This window comes from Mirounga leonina, unplaced genomic scaffold (genome assembly GCF_011800145.1).
Source record: "Mirounga leonina isolate KUSES-001 unplaced genomic scaffold, KU_Mleo_1.0 Mir_94, whole genome shotgun sequence".
Lineage (NCBI taxonomy): Eukaryota > Metazoa > Chordata > Mammalia > Carnivora > Phocidae > Mirounga > Mirounga leonina.
The window spans coordinates 50,719,786-50,739,293 of NW_023270855.1; the positions used below are offsets into that span (position 1 = coordinate 50,719,786).

At 59.7% G+C, this 19,508-nt stretch overlaps 2 protein-coding genes across 4 annotated transcripts in view; one reads left to right on the forward strand and one right to left on the reverse strand.

Annotated features, from left to right (window-relative positions):
* The window catches only part of PRKCSH (protein kinase C substrate 80K-H), a 20,012-nt gene extending 1,100 nt beyond the window's left edge, over positions 1-18,912 (reverse strand). The window contains exons 1-15 of one of the 2 annotated variants that reach the window (XM_034996922.1): positions 18,829-18,912; positions 12,241-12,426; positions 9,395-9,547; positions 9,074-9,190; positions 8,444-8,539; positions 8,292-8,349; positions 7,261-7,378; positions 5,659-5,788; positions 3,142-3,226; positions 2,449-2,527; positions 1,662-1,748; positions 1,203-1,370; positions 1,002-1,101; positions 442-511; positions 73-162 (exon numbers count right to left, since the gene is read on the reverse strand). In XM_034996922.1, the coding sequence (XP_034852813.1) occupies positions 73-162; positions 442-511; positions 1,002-1,101; positions 1,203-1,370; positions 1,662-1,748; positions 2,449-2,527; positions 3,142-3,226; positions 5,659-5,788; positions 7,261-7,378; positions 8,292-8,349; positions 8,444-8,539; positions 9,074-9,190; positions 9,395-9,470 (1,274 nt within the window). In that variant the 5' untranslated portion in view covers positions 9,471-9,547; positions 12,241-12,426; positions 18,829-18,912. Of the gene's footprint in view, positions 1-72; positions 163-441; positions 512-1,001; positions 1,102-1,202; positions 1,371-1,661; positions 1,749-2,448; positions 2,528-3,141; positions 3,227-5,658; positions 5,789-7,260; positions 7,379-8,291; positions 8,350-8,443; positions 8,540-9,073; positions 9,191-9,394; positions 9,548-9,927; positions 10,001-12,240; positions 12,427-18,828 lie in introns of those variants that run through there. The other variant, XM_034996921.1, reaches the window with a different exon arrangement.
* CCDC151 (coiled-coil domain containing 151) lies at positions 10,135-19,057 on the forward strand. Of its 2 annotated transcripts, XM_034996919.1 has the most exons (14): positions 10,135-10,233; positions 10,902-11,091; positions 12,128-12,249; positions 12,370-12,447; positions 14,261-14,431; positions 14,526-14,627; positions 14,734-14,859; positions 15,068-15,190; positions 15,730-15,882; positions 16,833-16,993; positions 17,079-17,235; positions 17,805-17,960; positions 18,440-18,524; positions 18,704-19,057. In XM_034996919.1, the coding sequence occupies exons 3-14, from the start codon at positions 12,217-12,219 to the stop codon at positions 18,820-18,822; spliced, it is 1,464 nt and encodes a 487-aa protein (XP_034852810.1). In that variant the 5' UTR covers positions 10,135-10,233; positions 10,902-11,091; positions 12,128-12,216; the 3' UTR covers positions 18,823-19,057. The 2 variants fall into 2 exon arrangements, with proteins under 2 accessions (XP_034852810.1, XP_034852809.1); XM_034996918.1 differs by lacking the exon at positions 10,135-10,233 and having other exon boundaries at positions 10,544-11,091.
* Positions 19,058-19,508: the final 451 nt, after the last annotated feature.

Below are 19,508 nucleotides of genomic sequence, written 5' to 3' on the forward strand. Positions count from 1 at the left end.
GCCCGTGAGCCCGCCCCCTCACTGCCCCGCGTCCCCTCCCTGGCCCCGCCCTTCTGGCCGCTGCGCGCGCACTCGTTGGTCGTGAGCTCGTAGCACTGGTTGTACAGATAGGCAAACTCTCCGCCGGGGCCAAAGTCAAACGAAATCTCCTGCTCCAGGTTCCTGGAAGGGGAGGCCGAGCCGTGAAGGGGCAGCTGGGGACGCCACAGCCTCATTCAGGACAACACAGGGAGGCCCACTCCGGCCACGGAGGGCCACTCGGGGACTGGGCTCAGGCTCCCCACCGTGTGGGGCCCCTCCCTGCAGGAGCCACCCTGCCTTACAGGGGCCCCCTCGGCAATGCCCCGTCACCACCTCCCCCAGGGAGCTAGCTCCGCAGCGGGCAGCCGGCGTGGCAGGTGGGAACGTGGCCCTGCTGTGGCCGCATACCCGCCCCCCTACCTGATGGACTCCTCCATGTCCCTCAAGGATCGCTCAGCCTCCTCAAACTTGTTGCGGGCCTCCTGGGCGGCTGGAGGGGGTGGGCAGGGTGGGAGGAGGTCAGAGGCGCCCCAACCCCCATCCGGGAAGGAGAGGGAGGGGCCGCCACGGATACACTCACTTCCCCTGGCTCCCCTGCTCTGAGTGAGGACCGGCCCCAAAGGCCCCCGAAGGCCCCAGGGCAGACCCCCGCCCAGCTGCCCAGGCTCTCCACTCCGGAGGGAGGAGGACCAGGACTCTTGGGGCCTAGCGGGCTCCTCGCCTGCTGGGGTGACACAAACAAGCAGCAGCCGGAGGCGGCAGGAGGGTCCCTGGGGGCCGACCGGGGTGGTGATGGTTTCTCCAGGCCTCAGACGCTACCCACCCCCCCCACCGGGACGGCCCCAACTCCCCAGGCTCGCTCAGGGCCAACGCAAGCCCATCTCGGGAAGCAAGTGAGACCCATTTCGAGGATCCCTGCAGGTGTGGATGACGGGGAGCATGGATTCGGGAATTCCCGATGGGGGGGGGGGTCCCCTCACCGTCAATGAAGGCCTGAGTCTGCTCATCGTAGGGCGGCATTTTGTCCTCTTCAGTGGGGCTGGGGGCAGGCTGGGGGGGGGCCAGTGGGGGCGGGGCCTCCTGGGGGGCGGAGGGGCAGAGTCAGCAAGTGCCCCAGCCCCCCCCGTCATTTCCCCCCCCCCCCCCCCCCAAACACACACGTTGGGCTGCTCCCCCTGCACCTGGGAATCTTCTTCCTCCTCCTCCTCCTCCTCTTCCGTCTCTTCCTCTTCCTCTTCCTCCTCCTCCTCCTCGTCGTCCACGGGCGGCGAGGGCACTGGAGACTGCTCCTCCTTGGGCTCTGTCAGGTCAGGCTCAGAAGGCACAGGTGGAGGGCTGGTGGGCAGCACCTGGTGGGTGTGCGGGCACTCGGTGCCACAGGCCCGGTGGTCCACCCCTACCTCCCCGGGGCTCAAGTCCAAGCTCACACCATCACCCAGCGGGCAGCCTCAGTGTCTCGGCCCCTCCCACAGGGCCTGGAGGGACAGACAGCTGATGGGGGGGCCCTCCCTGGAGGGGGCCTGGATGACCCCGCTGGCCAGGATGGCCCTGTGCCAGAAGCAAAGGCAGTTTCTTTGTGAGGCATCTGGCGGGGGCAGGGCAGGGAGGGGTACTGCATGTCCTCTCCTACCCCCGCTGACCTCGGAGCGGTACTTGTCCCTGATGGCGGCCCACACGCGGTCATAGAAGGCGGGAGCGTCAGTCTGCACATCTCCCCCGAGCAGGGCCTGTGTGCGTGTTGGCAAGCAGTGTCAAGATCGGGGCCTCCACGCCCCCCGCCCTCCCCCCCGGCCGTGTGCCCCAGGCACGCTCTAGCAGGGGGTGCCCTGACCCCCCCCAGCCAGGCCTGGGCGCTGAGGCGGAGCGGCCGGAAGCGGGCAGCACAGGCCTGTGGGAGAGAGGGCGGGCCCCAGAGGAGGGGAGAAGCAGGGGAGCAGGTAGGGGTGAGGGCCTGAGCGGCCGGGGAGAGAAACGGAGAGACAGAGAGGCAGAGGGAGCTCCAGAGCACAAGCACCAGAGGTCGCTGGGCCCTTGGGAAGAGGCAGAGGCCCAGGCGGGACAGGGAAGGAGCCAGCAGCAGGGAGCCAGCCGCAGCTAGGCCAGAGAGCCAAGGCCGCCCGCGAGGAGGCCAGAGCAGGGTGGGGGGCCCACACTCGGGGGAGCACGAGGGGCCAGGTGGGTGGGAAATCTGGCGCGTTCCTAACCAGGTGCCCCCACAGCACCCGTGTGGTGTGCCCAGGTCCCAAAGCGCAGGGAGGAGAGCTGGGCTGCTACCCTCTCGCCTCACCCAGGCAAGGCCCAGTGGCATCAGCCATCCTGGGCACCCCAGCAGCCCAGGGCCAGCCTGTCCCCCGCCCCCTGGCCCTGAGGTCACCCTAGGGCAATGAGACCTCTACGAGTCCCAGGGCAAGGAGAAGGATGGGGTACCTGAGCTTCCCCTTCTGATAGTGCCCCGTCACCGTCGGTGTCCAGTTCTGGATGGGTCTGCAGCTCGGTGACCGAGACCCTGCAGGGGCATAGGGAGAGGCCAGCAGGGCGGTGAAGCCCACTGGCTCTGGGCCCGCTACCTGCTCCCCCCCCTTGTCAGGGCCCCTGTCCAGACTCAAAGTGGGAGGGGAGGCAGAAGTTGGGAGAAGGTGAACTCTGGGGTTGGGGTCAGAGGGGGCCCAGTCCCATCTTCTCCCCTGTCCTGAGGACTCCACAGCCCAGAAGGGGCTCAAAGGAGAAACAGAGATTCCATGTTCCCGACAGCTCACCCTCCACTCGACCATTAGCCTGGATCAGCCAGCAAGGTCAGGGGCACAGTGGGATTAATAGGGGTCTGGCTTTTGTCAAAGTGACCCAAGCCACAGAATAGGCTTGGGAAAGGTAATGGAACCCCCCAGCTACCTCACCTGACTCCTTGCATGTGGGGGGTTCCCTCATCTACCTTCAGGGTTTTTCTGGACCTACTTTATACCTGAGTAAGCAGGGGCTCAGTAAGGGGACAGCAAGCTAGTCCCAACCAGATATGGTTTGGGACCAGCTAAGGACCCATGCTGAGGAGGTGGGGCCCAGGCACAGGGTAGGGGGAGGTGGGAGGAGGGAACCTCAGGCCCAGGGCAGGATGGGTAGACTCACGCCCCATCCATATCGTCGTCCAGCTCCTGGAAGGCGTTGGCCGCCAGCTCCTGTTCCCGCTGGGCCTTGGAGGCGGCCTGCCGCTCTGTGGAGGACCCGGCTCCGTCACCCGCCACCCTGAGAACTGCCCTGCCCGAACACCCCATGTGTCCCACCGTGTGCTTGGCCCTGCCCTGGGTGCCAAGTCGGGCCACTGAAGAGCACAGACCAGGGACGGGAGCCAGGAGCTGCCAAAGGCTGGCCAGGGTGGGGGCCAAGGAGGAGGTGAGAAGTGCCAGATAGTGGGGAGACCCCGAAGCAGGGAGTTGAGAGGTCTGCAGACATGGGGGCTGGGGCTTGAGGACACCCTGGGACTGGGTTTGAACAAGCAGGGACTCGCAGCAACTGTGCAAGGGTGAGCGGGAGATCACGCAGAGGTCGGCCACGTCTGGGAGGCCCCCATGTGAAGCAGCCCGTGCACCCCAGGCCCGCTCTCCAACACGAAGGTCAGGATGGAGACTGGGGTGGGGTGTGGCCAAGCCAGGAAGGCTTCCTGGAGGCCCAGGGCGGTGCCTCCTCCGCTGGCCTCACCCCCACCTCATCGGGCTGGACGAGAAAGTAGTCACAGTGACTGAGCTCCTGGTGTGCACAGGGCCTCCGCTCAGCCGTCTCCAATGGGACAAGCAGGGTTCCCTCTGCCACGCTGTGCTTCACCCCCAGAGAGCCCGCCACGCCCCAGCAGACCAGGCTGGCACCGTCCCTCTCCCAGGTGAGGGCGTGAGGCTAGCTGGCCGAAGGGACCTGCCCACAGTTCCCCGGCTGGCGAAGAGCAGGGCCAGGGGCAGAGCCACAGGATGGGTTAGGAAGCTGGCTTCCATCAGGATGAACAGAGAGAAGAGACCTCCTGATTTCCCAGCACTGGGGGGGAAGGCAGAGCTTGGGGACAGCTGAGTGGTGGGGCCCGAGTGTGCTTCTCGGTGGAGGAGAGGTACCAGCGGGACGCCGCCCCAGAAAGGGGGAAGATAACAAAGTCCAGGGTCTCCCAAAAGCAGTGGAGGGTGGAAGCCAGGGTCTAGGGGCAGAAACAGTCTCTGCTGAGGGAAGGAGGGGAGGCTGCAGATGCCACTGGGGTTCCTGCTCACCTGCCCCCGGGTCACAAACAGCTTCAGCCTGCCTTCAGGCCCACTTCTCTCCATCCCTGTGCCCCCCCCCACCCTGGTCCCCCCCCAGCCCATCGCTTGCCTGGACCAATGTGGTCAGCTCCTCCCTGGTTTCCTGGCTTCTGTTCCTCCTCTGTTCAGAATCCTCTATGGCTCCCACCTCACCAGGGGTAAAAGCCTAAGTCCTCCCCGCGGTCCCCAAGGCCCTGCCCTGGTCTCTCTCCCATACCCCTCCGATTCTCCTCACTCCCTCCCTCCTGCCACACGGCCTCCTTGCTGGCCCTTAAAAACCAGACATGAGGCTGCCTCAGGGCCTTTGCAGCTGTGTCCTCTGCTTGGCTCCCTCCTTTTCTCAGCAGGCAGGGGCTATCTCCACTTCGGTCAGTGCTGAACCACTGGTACCTGGGATGTGCCTGGCACACAGCAGAAACCCCACGAGTGCTGCATGAGCTACTGGATTACCGATTTTATGAGAAACCAAGGCAGACAGAGAAAGGGACAAAGAATGCAGCAGGGGCCCAGGGAGATGGAAGAGATCAGCAGGGTGGACTCGGAGACAGGCTGCCCGACTCCCGGTCACCAGCCCAGGGAGTAGCCAGGGCCACACTTCCAAATCCTTCCTGCAATGCCTGGACCTTTAACTAGTCTGGAGGAGGTTTCTGCCCCACCTCGCCCATCTAGCCTGCTTCCACAGCGTGACCCCCACCGGCCAGACTGCCAAGGCTCCCGATTTTCCAGAATGGCAGCACAACCTGCCAAAAGCAAGAAAATGCTGGACAGAGCATAAGAAACCATCTTCAACCAACCAAAGTGACATAAATTGCCAGGCCAAAGAGCAATTCAGGAAGGTTAAAGGACATGGAAGCTCCCGGCAAATCCGGAGGTCTGTGTTGATGAGAATTTGTGAGACAACAGAGAGGGAATCAAAGCCCCAGGTGGGGAGAATGGGAAAGCCCCCCCCGCCCAACTAAGCTGTGACCTCACCCCAGGGTGGCCCCCTTAAGGAGAAGCTGGACCAGAAATCACCCTGCCTGTTCTCACACCTCCGCTCCCACTGCCTGACAGGTTGGAGGGGCCTCCAGCCTTCATTCTGGATTCAGGGGATCCCCCAATGGTAGTGTTCCCATGTGGCTGGCAGAAAGAACAGCACCTCCTCTCAGAAAAACAATCACTTCTGCTAGGCTGCAGATTATTCCTACGAATGACTTTCGAATACAATGACCAACGCACAGGCGAAGACAATGAGGCGCACGGAGGACTGAGGCAGCACGATCGCAAGTCAGCGGACACGAGAGCCAACAGGTATGAGCATCGCTCCCGGGGCCAGGCGCTGCCCAGCCAGAAGACAAGGGCCAGCCCTGGCCACCCCATGACGTACCCTCCCACCGCTTCTGGTGCTGCTCTTTGGCCTCCTTCTCTGGCTTCTCGGCCTCCTCCTTCACCATGCGCAGCATCTCCACCTGGTCCTCCAGGGACTTCTTTCCAGCCTGTAGCTCAGCGAGCTTTTCCTGGGTGGGCAAAAGGCAAGATGCCACCTCTCCTTCTGTTCTGCCTTCTTCCTGAGCGCCATCTCCCTGCCTCTACGCCACAGGGTGGCCACAGGTGACCTTCCCAAAGCACACCCTTCCCTGTGGTTCCCCGGAGCTCACCAGAGAGAACCCTGAACACCTCGATGTAGCCCCCCCAGTCCTGCATAACCAGGCCCACTGCTCCAGCCCCAGCTGTCCCACCACTATCTTGACCTGTAGGCTCCAACTACCCCGACAACATTTAGATTCCCCAAAAGCTCTCTGCCTCCCGTTCTTCACACATGCTTTCCCTCTGCCTAGAACACTCTGCTTGGCTAACTCCGAATTAGCCCACAGATTTCAGCTTAGATAGAGGCCTTCTCCTCCAGAAGCCGTCCCTGCTTCCTGCCCCCACAACAGGTGGGAGGAGGAGGGAGACTGGGCACGAGTCTCCTCTCTGCCTTATAGCCCCAACCCAAATGACCCTTTTTCCAGGGGCCCTGGCTGTCCCTTTGGCATCTGTCCCTCTCAGTGGACAGTGCGCCCTTGAGGCAATTCCAGGTCTGTTTCCAGTCTCATGCCCACTACACCACAGCACATTCTGGGCCTCTGTGGATATTTCAAGAAGGAACGAGTGTGCTGTGTGGATGGGGCCCCCAGCTGAAGGGTCTTAGACCAAGGCCCGCCACGGGATCATTTTCCTCCTAAGACCCTGGCCCACATCTCAGCCTGGCCTGCTCCCAGGAGCCTCCTACCGCCCCCAGGAGGGCAAAACTCACTTGGAGCCAACTTCGCTGCATGGCTCCCTCACGATCTTCTGAATTCAGAAAGGACTTCACTGCCCCTCCCCACCGACCTCAAGAGGGGCCTCACCAGCCAGGGCATGGAGGGGAGAGAGACCCAGAACCTTCCCTGGGCAGAAACACAGAGCTGAAGCCCTCATGCGGAGAGTCTGGCAGAAGTCCAGGGGCAGTGCTGAGGACTCTGACCCGTCTAACAGCCCAAGGGGGTGGTGGGCAGGGGAGGAAGAGACACATGCCTGGGCACACGATTTCTTCCAGCCCCTGCAGCACTCACCCTATGGAACTAACCCGGCTGCTCTGACAATGTCTTGAGTCCGCCCCCAGAACGGGGAGGTCACATGGTCATCAGCCTCATCTTACAGATGATGCCACCAGGATGCAGAGAGGCGTCCCTCCTGTTCTGGGATGCAGGAGGACACTCCTCTAAGCCCACTTCAGCCTGCCACCAAGGCCTTGTGCAAGACCTGTGCTGACCACCACCTGGTAACGGCTTAACCAATGACCAAACAGCCAGCTGACGAATGGGTGAACCAAGGCACACACAGATGGTAACTGGCCCCAGGACTCCACTAGTCAGGGGCAGGTGTCAATCCCACCCGGCCTCACCAGCCTATGACTCCAGGCCTCAGGGCCCAGACTGTCCGGGGCCGGCCCCACGGGGTCCCTCACCTGCTTCTCCTCCCGAGCCTTCTTCCAGTCCTCGATGAGGATCTTCTTTAGGCGGAACCCCTCTCGCGTGACCTCTGCCATCTGCTGCAGTGTCTCTCTCTCCTTACGGCCCTTCTCCCTGGGGTGGAAGGAACACACAAGCACCACCGGGGAAGCCCTTAGGGCTCACAGCTCTGCCTCCTCCAAAAGGGCTCAACCTACCTGCTGCCCACCCCATGTGGGGAAGCATGGCGCAAACCCCCCTCCCCCCACTTCCTCAGAGCCCTTCATCCCTGTCCCTGAGAGAAGGGGCAGCAGTCAGAGTTCGCTCACTGTAGGGATCTAGGAGAGGGGCTAGGGAATGCTCGGACGTGGGGCTAGAAGTTGCCTCCCAAAGGAGAAAGAAAAGCACAGAAATCACAGACTCCTAGACGAGAAGGCCATCTGATGGATAACTGTGTTGCCCTTGACCCGCCCTGTACCTAAAAGATCTCCCATCAGGTGAGTTTACAAAATACTAGGATTTTCAGTTTCTCTGAAAAACAAATCTAGCTTGGCCACTTGTCTTCAACTGCCTGGAGTCAAGGGACAGGTGTTCCTTTAGATGCCACAGTGCCCACCACTCCCTACTGCCTCACGCTCGGCTGCCTTCTCCTGTTTATACCACCTGCCTGGGGGCATTTCAGTTTTCAGGTCCTGCTGCAAGGGCGGAGCGATTCAAAGATAGGAGCGATTCAAAGATCGGAGTCTCAAATTAGACGGGCCTGGGTTCAAGCCCTGGCTCTGCTCTGTCCTAGCTGGGGGAACCTTGGGGAAAGTCACTTTTTATTCTAAACTTGACTTTCCTCGTCTGCTGAATTGGGAAACAACGGTGCCTGCTTCTGGGCCAGCGATGGAGTGGCAATGTGGTGTTTGTTCACAAGGCACTGGCAGAGTGAGCGCACTCGACGGACAAAAGCAGAGAAGAGAGGGGTGTGGTTCACTGGGTGGGGAGAGGCAAGGTCAGGGGCGCGGGGGGGGGGGGAGCGGGGCGGCGGTGGGCAGCCACATACTTGCAGGTGTTCTCACAGACGATCCCGCTGTTGTACTCATCAGTCCCATCACAGCAGTCTGAGAGCAGAAGCAGGGATGGATCAGACCCGGTGGGGCTCCTCCCTACTCCCCCCACCGCCTACTTCGCCACCCGCGGTGTGATCTCACTCACCACAAACTCCATCATTGACCCATCTGGAGGAGATGTATAGGGGTTTGTAGCCAGTGTTGGTGCAGTGGAAGCTGCCGTTAGGACAGGCGGCTGTACCTGCGGGAGGGAGTTTTCGGGGTGACCTCAGGCTAACCCATCACACACACCCACCCATAGACAGATCCCCCCGACACGCGTGCACATAGACAGCCCGTGAGGACCACCAATGCGGAGAAAGGGAAGGAAGGGCAGCTGCACACTCAGGGCCTGAAATAAATTTCTCCAACGTTCTCTCCTGCCTCTCCACACCCAGGCCCTCGGAACAGGGCCCGGCCGACTGTTCCATCCCTTGCCTCCACTTCTGTCTTTGCCTGCCCTTCGACCGCACCTTCTCTCCCATCTCTGGGGGCACCTCCATTTTCAGCACACTTCAGGGTTCAGCGGAGCCCTCACTTCCTGACCCCCAGGCTGGGCTCCCCCAGCAGCTGGCGAGCCCTCCTTACCAAACCACTGGCTTCCCCCCCACTCAACAGGGAGCCATGTGAGGGCAGGAGTGGGTCTGTCTTGGTCACCCACCACCACACGGGCTGGCATTTCCCAGGCACTCAAAAAACCTCGAATGAATGAATGAATGAATGAACCGAGACTCACCTGGCTCATCTGAGCCATCCTTGCAGTCACAGTAGTCATCATTGACCTGATCAAAAGGGATGGTGGCAGAGCCGTCCAGACAAGTGAAAGGCTTGGACTCATCATAGAAGTGATGGTCTGGGACGGAGGTAAGGGGCTCAGCCCAAGGCAGGAAGAGACCCTCGCAGCCCTCACCCAGCAGCCGTGCATTGCCACCTTCCCTACCCAGAGGCCCCGAAACTGAAGCCTGAGGCCGAAGGCTCAAAGTACCTATCCCAGGGGCCAAGTCGGCCCCTCCCACACCCTACCCCCACCTTCAGCCACCTCCAGCGGCGGACTCACTGGTGAGGGAGACGCCCCGGGGCCTCTTGACCTCCACGGCCCAGCACAGGGGCAGCAGCACCGCGAACAGTAACATCCCGCAGAAGCTCGCAAGCCGGAAACAGGTTCTGGGGGGAGGAAGCCGGCTGCGGGGAGAAGGGCTGTGCACCCACGCTGCGCCAAGAAAGGGGCGGCGGGTCAGTGGGAGAGGGCTACTTCCAGCCAAAGGAAGTCACCTCTTCCTCCAGCCAACTGGACTCCTCCATCGCTTCCGGGCAATGGGGGCTCACTCTGCTTCCGACCCCGGGGGGGTGGGCGGCGGATGGGGGGGCTCGCCCCAGGCTTGCCCAGAGGGAGTCTCACTCTGCTCATATCAATAGCGGGAAGCTCAAAACCTCCGCTCCCTGCCGGGGTGGGGGTGGGGTGGTGAGCTATGCAATTCCCGCCAATTGGCCGAAGGGGTTAACAGTCTCCCATTCTACCGACGAACACCCTTCAGCTGCCCCCAATAAGAAATTGGGGTGACCCCCCCCGCGCATTAATTCACCACCTACACGAGGCCGGGGCAAAGGTCACTATCCACCGCGCCCCCAAGCCCAGCAGCCAACCGCTCCTCCAGAAAAAAGAAAGCGGAACTATTTGGGATCCGTCACTTCCGGCATCACGCCGCGCGTGCGGAGCGGCGACCCGAGGGTGCCATGTTGGGAGTGGCAAATGGGGGGCGGGGTGGGCTGGGACCCAGACGGCCATCTTGGATAGGACTGTGACGCCTAGAGGGGATCGTTCTGAGGGTTCGCGCTTAATGGCGGCGCGCGGTTCCTCCATCTTGGGAGTGGCAGCTTCAGCCGCCGGAAAAGAAGGTTCCTGAAAAATGCCCTGGAAACCCAGCGGAGTGGTGGTGGTGTTGGGGGGGGCTTTAAAAAAAAAAAAGTAGGGGGTGCCTGGCTGGCTCAGTCCAGGAGCGGACTCTTGATTTTGGGGTTGTGGGTTCGAGCCCCATATTGGGTGTAGAGGTTACTCAAAAAATAAAATCTTAAAAAAAAAAAGTTGGGGCGCCTGGCTGGTTCCGACTTAGACCGTGTGACTCCTGATCTCAGTATTGTGGGTTCCAACCCCACCTTGGGTGTAGAGGTTACTCAAAAATTTAAAAATTTAAAAATTTTAAAAAGATGAGCACGTGACCCCAAAGTGCCATCCTCCCAATATCCCGCAGAGAGGCTTGGCCAGCCCGCCATTGGGCCGCCCCTCTGCACAGCGTTAGCCAGTGAGAGCGGTGGTGTGGAACGCGGGCGGTTTCCATGGGAGCGCTGGAAGAAGGAGGGGGCAGAGGTTACCCAGCAACCGGGAGATGCTGCGAGGCCCCGCCAAGCGGTCGGAAAGTGCATTCTCCCAGAACCCGGGGAACCCGCGCTGAAGGATCCAGGACAGGAGCAATTTTACACCCTAATCCCCAGGGACCCTAGGCCCCAACCCAGTCATGACTTCTCCCCTGTGCTGGGCGGCCTCCACCAACATCCCGACTTCTCAGGACCAGGTTTCGACCTCCGCCAAGGTCAAAGGCAGTCAGACTAAGGCTCAGCACCACCACTCCCAAGTGAAGGGTGTGGCCCAGGCCTGGCTCCCACTGCATTCCAAGGCTGGACACCTCCATGCTCAAAAGGGGAAGTCCGCTGTGCACACGCAGGTGGCGGAGTTACAAAGGAAGATACAACTGTTAGGTAAGATGGCTTGAAAGGGCACAAAGAATCAGGAGTCAACAGTGTCCACCCAGCCCTCCGACCACGCACGGTGTGACAAGGGCCTTCCACCGGCCTTCATCCAGGTGACCAGTTTCTGGAGGCAAAAACTCATACTTGTTTGTGGTTTTCCTCATCTCTCTTATGAAATCTTTCCTGGGCTCAGAACCAACTAAACTGTGTTTCATACTTTTGTGTAATTTCAACTCTTCTACCACGCATGGGGGCGGGGGGTGGTGGTAAAGAGCATAGATTCTAGAGCCAGATTTTCTGGGTTCAAATCTTGGCTCTGCTCTGCATAAACTGTTTGATCTTAGGGGACTATGAGTAGCCCAGTTGCTCTCAGTTTCTCTATTCGTAAAATGGGGATAATAAGAGAACAACCCCATAGGTAGTTGAAATGTATAAAGTGCTTAGAACAGTGACGGGCACATAGTAAAGCACTATAAAGTGCAAACTGATGTTTCTCAATGGAAGAGGGCCATTTTGCTCCCCAGTGGACATTTGGCAATGCCTGGAGACATTTTTGATGGTAACCTTGTTGGGGAGGGAGGGGTGTGATACTGGTCATCTAGTGGGCAGAGGCCAGGGATGCTGCTCAACATCTGACAATTCATGGGACAGCTCCAAACAAATAATTATCCATCCCAAATATCAGTCGTGCCAAGGTTGGGAAATTCTGATGTGAACCATTATGAGAACTGTTTCGTTATTACTAGAAGGTAATCTTGCGCAGTAGTTGAAGGTATGGGCTCAGGAATCAGACTTCTTGTGATCTTGAACAATCTAATAAGCCTGAGCCTCATTCTTCTCATCTGTAAATGAGTATGATATGGATATGTACCTGTTGACATATGGTATTTGAGACCTGGAAAGTTCTTTGTCCAGCATCGAGTATATAATAAATGTTCAAACTAAAGTATTGTTATAATATGAAGTCAATGATAACAAAAACAGCTTCCCTCTGGAAAGCCCCCAACCCCCTGACACTCTGCTTGTGTACCTCGCATGACCTCAGAGGGTGACCGGAAGGCCTTTTACGAGAGCACCCAGTGGAACATCAAGAAGAATCAGGAGACCATCAACCAGCTCCATGAGGAGACCAGGATGCTGCAAGTACAGCTGACAAACCTGCTCCAGGTGAGGGTGCTGAAGTGGGCGAAGGGTTTCCAGGAGTCAGGGTAGCATCCCCAGGGGGCAGGGCGCTGCCTCAGGTCCAGATGGTCTGGGTGAGCGGTGACTGGGCTCCTCTCCTTGCAGGGAGATGAGAAAGTGGTCCAGGCAGTGATTCGGGAGTGGAAGTCAGAGAAGCCATACCTGAAGAACAGGACAGGACAGGTTTGCACCACCCCACTCCACTGACCCTCTCCTTTCATTTCCAGCTTGTGTCCGCTCCCCGCTGGACTCCCTGTCTCATCTCACCGTCTCCAATCCTTTCTCCCCACCAGCTGGCATTCACTTATTCACTCAACTAATCTTTATCAAACACTGACTGTGTTAGGCATGGTATTCGGTATTGGTGACTATGTAGTCAAAAAAAGAAAAGAAAAAAAAAAACAAAAACAGACCAATCTCCACTGCCCAAACTTCATATCCTAGTGGGGAAAGGAGAATGCAGGAAAACAAAACAAAACAAAACAACAAAAACACCAAGAACAAATGCAGAAACAAAGTAATTTCCAGTAGTGACAAGAAATGAATAAAGTAGATAAGGGCAGAGGTTTGCACCTTATTTTTTTTTAAAGGTTTATTAACTTATTTGAGAGAGAGAGTACACAAGCACGAGCGGGGGGGGGAGGTGCAGAGGGAGAGGGGAAGCAGACACCTCACTGGGCAGGGAACCCGATGTGGGGCTCCATCCCAGGACCCCGAGATCATGACCTGAGCTGAAGGCAGACACTCAACCAACTGAGCCACCCAGGCACCCCAAGGAGTTTGCACTTTAGATTGGGGTGGGAGTGGGGAGTCAGCAAAGCCCCCTCTCTCTAAAAAGTTGATATTTGAGCTGAGAATGAGACAGGCAGGAAATGATTTGGGGAAAAGCTATCCAGGCAGAGGGAACAGCAAGTGCAAAGTCCCTGAGGTAGAAACAAGGGAGTAGAGCATTGGAGACACAGCCTGGCTAGTGTGGCTGGATGGGAGTGCATGAGTGGGGCTCTGTAGGAGATGAGGTCAAGAGGGTCAGCAAGGGGGCACTTGGGTGGCTCAGTGGGTTAAGCCTCTGACTACAGTTCAGGTCAGGATCTCGGGGTCCTAGAGTTGAGCTCTGTGTCGAGCCCTGGAGTCTGCTTGTCCCTCTGCCGCTCCCACTCATGCTCTCTCTCTCAAATAAAAAAATAAAATCTTTAATTAAAAAAAAAAAAAAAGAGGGTCAGCAGCGGCTGAACCTTCCAGCAGGCTTAACTGGCCAAGACGAAGAGTTCAGATTTTATGACGTGAAGTGTGAGGAAGAAGTGGGAAGTCAGGTGGAGGTCCTCCAGGTGAAGATGGTGTTGGCCGCACTTAGACAAAAGTGGTGGAAATAGGAAGAATGAGGTAGCTCCAGGAAAAACTTTGAAACAGAACAAAGCATTGCTAACGAATTGAATGTAGGTGGGATGGAAGAAGAGAAGGTGAGGAGGACATCGAGCTTTTGGACTTGAGCATCAGGAAGGACCAAGCTGCCGTGCGCTGACATGGAGAAGATTCAAGGAGGGCAGACTTGGGGAAAGATCATGTACTCAGTTTTGCACATGATGGTTTTGTGGTGCCTGTGGAGACGCCTGGAAGGTGGTGTAGATATGGGTATATGAGCCTGTAGTTCCGGGCGTTGGGGTGGGGTGGTGGGGGGGTAAATTTGGATGTTTTCAGCTCTGGTGAGTTTTCAAACCCTGAGCCTAGATAGGTCCATCAAGGGGGTGGGTGTGAACAGAGGTGAGAAGCGCCTGAGGCTGGCCAAGAAAATGGAGAAGGGGCAGCCAGGGTGGAAAATTGGGGACTGGGGGGGGGGGTGTCCTGGAAGCTACCAAAGTTGACGATCTGCAGGAGCAGGGGATCAGCCGGGTCAGATGCTGCTGAGCCCAGGGAGATGAGAAACAAGATATGGGAGAAGAAAGGGAGGAAGGCTTAGGTGGGAGGGTTCAGGCTGCCGCTTGGGCTCACCTCCCTCCAGCAGGCCCTGCAGCACCTGGACCACCGGCTGAGTGAGAAGGTGAAGCAGCTGAATTTGCTGCGGCACCAGGTGGGGGTGCGGCGGAAGTGGCTGGATGAGCTCCAGCTGCAGCACAGCCTCCGCGAGCTGGAGATGGCCGAAGCGCGAAATGGCAACACAGAGGTGGCCAAGGTGAGGCCGTTGAGGAGGGGTGGGGGCTGGGGGTGGAGATCCTGGGGAGAATTTGAGAGGGGAGGGGACTCAGCCCAGCCTTGCTTCCCTCTAGACCATGCGGAACCTGGAGAACCGCCTGGAGAAGGCCCGGATGAAGGCGGAAGAGGCCGAACACATTACCAACGTGTACCTGCAGCTCAAGGCCTATCTCCAGGTAGGGACCAGGGCGGCTTGGGGGTGGGGTGGAAGCAAGTGGGAGCGCCAGCCTGCCGAGGGACATCGGTCACAGGCCTGTCCCACCCCCCATCCCCACCCCCCAGGAGGAGAGCCTTCACTTGGAAAACCGGCTGGACTTCATGGAGGCTGAGGTGGTGAGGGCAAAACGCGAGCTAGAGGAGCTGCAAGTGGTGAACCAGGAGGCGTTAAACGCCCAGGATATCGCCAAGGTGCCAGCCTGCCAGGCCCTGGGGTTCCTGCCCAGACGCCGTGGTCTCCTGGCCCCAGAATCTGAACCCCAGCTGTCCCCGAGCTCCTCCCGCCTATCTCCCAGGACCCTGCAGCCTGGCCCAGCTGTCTGAAGTTGGGCTGGCCGCTCCGGCCCTGAGCCTCGGTAGGTACCAGCTGGTCCTGCTGTCCTCCCGGCCCTTCCTCCAGAACCAGCTGCAGTATCTGGAGGAGACCGTGTTCCGAGAGCGCAAGAAGCGTGAGCGCTACATAACCGAGTGCAAGAAGCGCGCGGAAGAGAGGAAGCTGCAGAACGAACGCATGGAGCGCAAGGTGGGCGTACCCAGGGGTGCCGGGGTGCAACTCCAGCCCGCCCCAGCCTAGACCTGGCCCTGCCGGTCCGGCCACACCCTTGCGTCGAGCAATACCCTAGACCTTCCCCGCTTTTGACATTTCTCTGGACTCCGCCCCCACCTCCACTTGAGGCCCAGGGCTCCTCCCACTTCCCTGACCCCGCCCTCCCGCCCTCAGATTTCCTTGTTTGGAGGAGCCTCCAGACCGCCCCTCACTCACCGGTCGTCGCCATCCATCCCCACCTGATGACCACCCCCCCTCCTAAATCTGATCCTGCCTCTAGCCCGCCCCTTACTCGAGGCCCCGCCCCCTCCCTTGACCCCCGCCTCTTTGCCCTGCCTCTGAGGCTGCCCATCGCTGACCAACCCTTTCCTGCTCTCCTGACCCCAAGCCTTTACCCTGGCTCCCCAGTCGGGCCCCGCCCCCTCCCGGCCCCCTGTCCCGTTACCCTTCTCTGGCCTCTACCCTAAATCCTTGCCTGAGAGCTGACTCCCGCCCCGACCTCAACCTGTGAGCAGACCCAGCGTGAGCACGTGCTGCTGCAGTCCGAAGATTCGACCCAGGACAACCTGCGCGCCAAAGAGGAGGAGCTGAGGCAGCGCTGGAGCATGTACCAGACTGAGATGCTTTTTGGCAAGGTCAAGGACGCCACCGGCGTTGCCGAAACCCACGTGAGTGCTGCCCTCTAGTTCCGCTCAAACTGAGTCCGGGCCAGTGAAGCCAACACACCCAGCCTCCCCTTTCTGCTGGCTCAGTTCCTCAGCACACAAACCTGCTCTATTCGTAGAAGACACTCCTCCCTCCTCCAGTTATTGCCCCGGTTTTCTGCTGCTCCTCACAGCAAAACCCACACGAGCTGTCTACCCTCGCCCGTCAGTCCCTCTCCTGTTCGCTGTTATGCGGGCGCTAACTTCCTTGGCGTGTCAGCTCTGTGAGAACTGCGAGTTTGGTCTCTCCTGTGTCTCCAGTCCCTGTAACATGGTCTGGGGCACAGTGGACTGCCCAGTGCTGCTCTCAGACCCTGACAGGCGGGGCCCCTGCCCTGGGTCCTGCGCTTTGCAGCATTTTCCTTGCAATTTGCTAAGACCCTCATGTTTCCCGCTGGCAGATGCTGATCCCACTGGACCCCAGTCCAGTTTCTCCCCTCTGGGCACTCTCCCACTGCTACTTCTCCCATAGGGTAACCCCGGACGGGTTCTGGGACTCCGGGCTATGGGGTCATCTGGGGCACTGTGGCCCAGCACCTTTCCTGAAATTGGCCTGGTGGGCAGATAGCTCCCGAGATTGGCCATATTTCCTCAGTGGATTGGGCGAGATTCACCGTCACAATGTGGAGGGCAGGTTGATTTCGGAAAGCAACGATGCTCACTGCTACCCTGCACCACATGACGATTTGGGCTGATTGAAATTCCTTATATGGACAAGGGCCCTGCAAAAATTAAGTCGGGGGCTGCACATCCTTGAGGCAGCTCTGAGTCTGACTCACAGCGCCCCTAAACATCATCGCTGCGCAGAAGCCAACCAGCTTAGGCCATCTGTCCCGCGTGCCCAGGGGAAAGGAAGAGGGGGTGCACACAGGCCTGCCCAGGCCTCCCTCTGACTGGGGCTGGGGGGCCTGCAGGCGGTGGTGAGGCGGTTCCTGGCACAGGGCGACACCTTCACGCATTTGGAGACGCTCAAGAGCGCTAACGAGCAGTCGCTGCTCAGGCTGAAGCAAGAGAAGCAGCGGTTGCAGCGAGAGCTGGAAGACCTCAAGTACTCAGGGGAGGCCACGATTGTGAGGTGAGGCCCCAGTGCCCAAGGGAGAGATTCCGCCCACCGCCTGCTCCGAGGCGCTCCAGTGGTGACCCCCCCCCACTGCCTGTAGTCAGCAGAAGCTGCAAGCTGAGTTGCAGGAGCGCCTTAAGGCGGAAGAGCAGCGGCGTATTGAGGCACAGGATCAGCTGGAACGTGCCACGCGGGCGATACAAATGACCAAGGAGGGCCTTGAACACCTGGCGGGCAAGCTGAACCACGTCACACTGGTAGGCCTCACCCCCAGGAAGCTGAGCCCAGAGCCTCCCGCAGCCCAAGGAGGGTGGGGGGTTCCTGGCCCAACTCAAGGAGACCGACCCTCTGCCCTGTCCAGGATGTCAGAGGCCCGCCTACACTCCTCTCCACCCCATGTCCCTGCGGGGAAACCCCGTTACTTCTCAAAAGGCTCAGGACTTCAGAGACCCTTTTCCATCTTCACGGGAAAGTCCCACCTTGCCTCCCCACTCCAAACCTCAGAGACCCCACTGCAGTACTTGGGCAGCCTGAGACAGGGGGAGCCCCACCCTGAGCGCCTCAGAGTCCCATTTCTTCCGAAAGTAATCCCCGAAATGAGTTATTATCCCCTTCCCCCACTAAAACCCTTCGTTCCGCCCAGTGTCGTTTGTCTCTAGAGTTCAGAGGCCCCGCCCCACAGGGGATAGCACCAACCCTGTTGATGGTCCCTCACCTTCAAAAGCCTAGCTCACGGGAGGGGGGAGGGGGTAAAGTCCCGCCCCCAGTGGAACACCCCCCAGGGGCCCGCCCCCTCCGGGCTGACTCGGCTCCGCCCCCACCGCAGGTGGACGGCCGCTTCGCCGGAAAGGTGCTGGATCCCCAGGCAGCTGACTATCTGCCAGACCTGCTGGGCCTCGTGGAAGAAAAGCTGCTGAAGCTGCAGGCACAACTCGAAAGCCACGACGTGCCAGCGATGCTGCGCCATCTCGCCGACCAGGAGGTGCGAGTACAGCCAGAGGACGGGGCTGAGGATGCAGGGGCTGGGGCAGAAAACCGGGGAGCCGGGGGCACCCCTTGGGAGACCAGGGAGGCGGCCTATGGGTGGGAAATGAGCTTTGGGACAACGTGTGAGGTTTGAGGAGCCAGGAGAGCTTCCAGACGGTCCGCAAGGCCAGTGGGCAGGGCTGGGGAGTGTGTGTGCGCGCGCGGGGGTGGGGGGCGGGGGGAATCAAGGGGCGGGACCCCAGAGATCAGGGGCGGTCTTACGGGTCAGAGGGGCGGGGTTGGGTATCCGGGTGCGCTCTAAGAACGAGTAATTCAGCTGGGCTCGAGAAAAACTAAACTGGAGGAGTGGGCAGAGGTGTCATGTGGAGTCAGGGTATATCCTAGAATGGGGTAAGGAGGAGGGGATACAGGACTTCCCTGCAGCCTCTACCCCACCCACTCTCTTGTCTCCCGCTCCCTCCCTCCCTCCCTCAGTTCTACTCCACCCTGGAGGGCAAGCTGCCCGTGCACAACACCCGCATCGCCCTGCCCCTTGCCAGTCTCAAGGACAAGTTCTTCGGTCAGTACGGTCAGAGAGAAGAGGCGGGGCTGGGGGCCCAAGCCAACCGACAGAAAGTGGTCCGAGGCCTGGCATGGGGCCAATTTGGGGGGTGGGGCCGAGTTGGGAGGGTGGTAAAGGCTGGGAAGGGAAATCTGAGCCAAGAATGGGAACCCGGATCCCCTCATTGCCCTGCGCAGACGAAGAGGAGAGTGAGGACGAAGACAACGACGTGGTGAGCCGTGCGGCGCTTAAGATTCGTTCCCAGAAATTAATCGAATCCCGCAGCAAGAAACGCAGTCGCTCGAAGAAGACCTAGACTCACCCTTGCGTCCACCTGGCGCTTCCGGGCCGCTGCGGAGCTCCCAACCTCTCTGGGTCCAGCCTCAGGCCCACGGGCCCCTTCAAGGGCTAAATGCAGGCGGGACAAGGGAGCAGAACGGGCGGTGGCGCCCGGAGTAGAGAAGGGGGCCGGGCCACCGGATGTTCCCACGGTAAATCTACCAAGGCGAGCCTGTGCTGGCCTCAGAATCGCGCAATAAAGGTCACCAACCAGCCCCCTGGGTATTTGCCTCTCCTTGACCCTGCACCTCTGCAAAGACAGCTGCCCCTAAATTCCAGGGCCCAGACTCCACCTTCTCTGACCTGGGGAGTAAGGACTCCCCATCAGCTGCGGACACAGATTGAACACCCCCACCTCCAGGATAATAAGAGATACTCCCACACCTGGAGTGAAACAGCCCTCCCCATTTGAGGACAGGGTACTCTTCTCCCCGGGGACGCAGACTGGCCCCGCACTTAGCTACACACACTAGCTCACCTCCACCTGGAGACACAGAAAAGAACCCTTCCCTGGGGGAGAGAGGTGTCCTTTCTCCTGGGCACAGATTGATATACACCTCCGTGGGCCTGGGCTGGGCGCTGGGGTCCCCAGCTGGGGGCGTCCGAGAGCCACGGGGCCCGCCCCGCCCCTGCACGGCCCGGTGGCCCCGCCCTGCCTCGCGT

Coding starts and splice junctions, on each gene's coding strand:
- CCDC151 (XM_034996918.1), top strand. CDS start 10,851: ATGACTTCTCCCCTGTGCTGGGCGGCCTCCACCAACATCCCGACTTCT. Junction 14,432..14,525: donor GCAACACAGAGGTGGCCAAG/GTGAGGCCGTTG, acceptor GCTTCCCTCTAG/ACCATGCGGAACCTGGAGAA. Junction 15,191..15,729: donor ACGAACGCATGGAGCGCAAG/GTGGGCGTACCC, acceptor ACCTGTGAGCAG/ACCCAGCGTGAGCACGTGCT.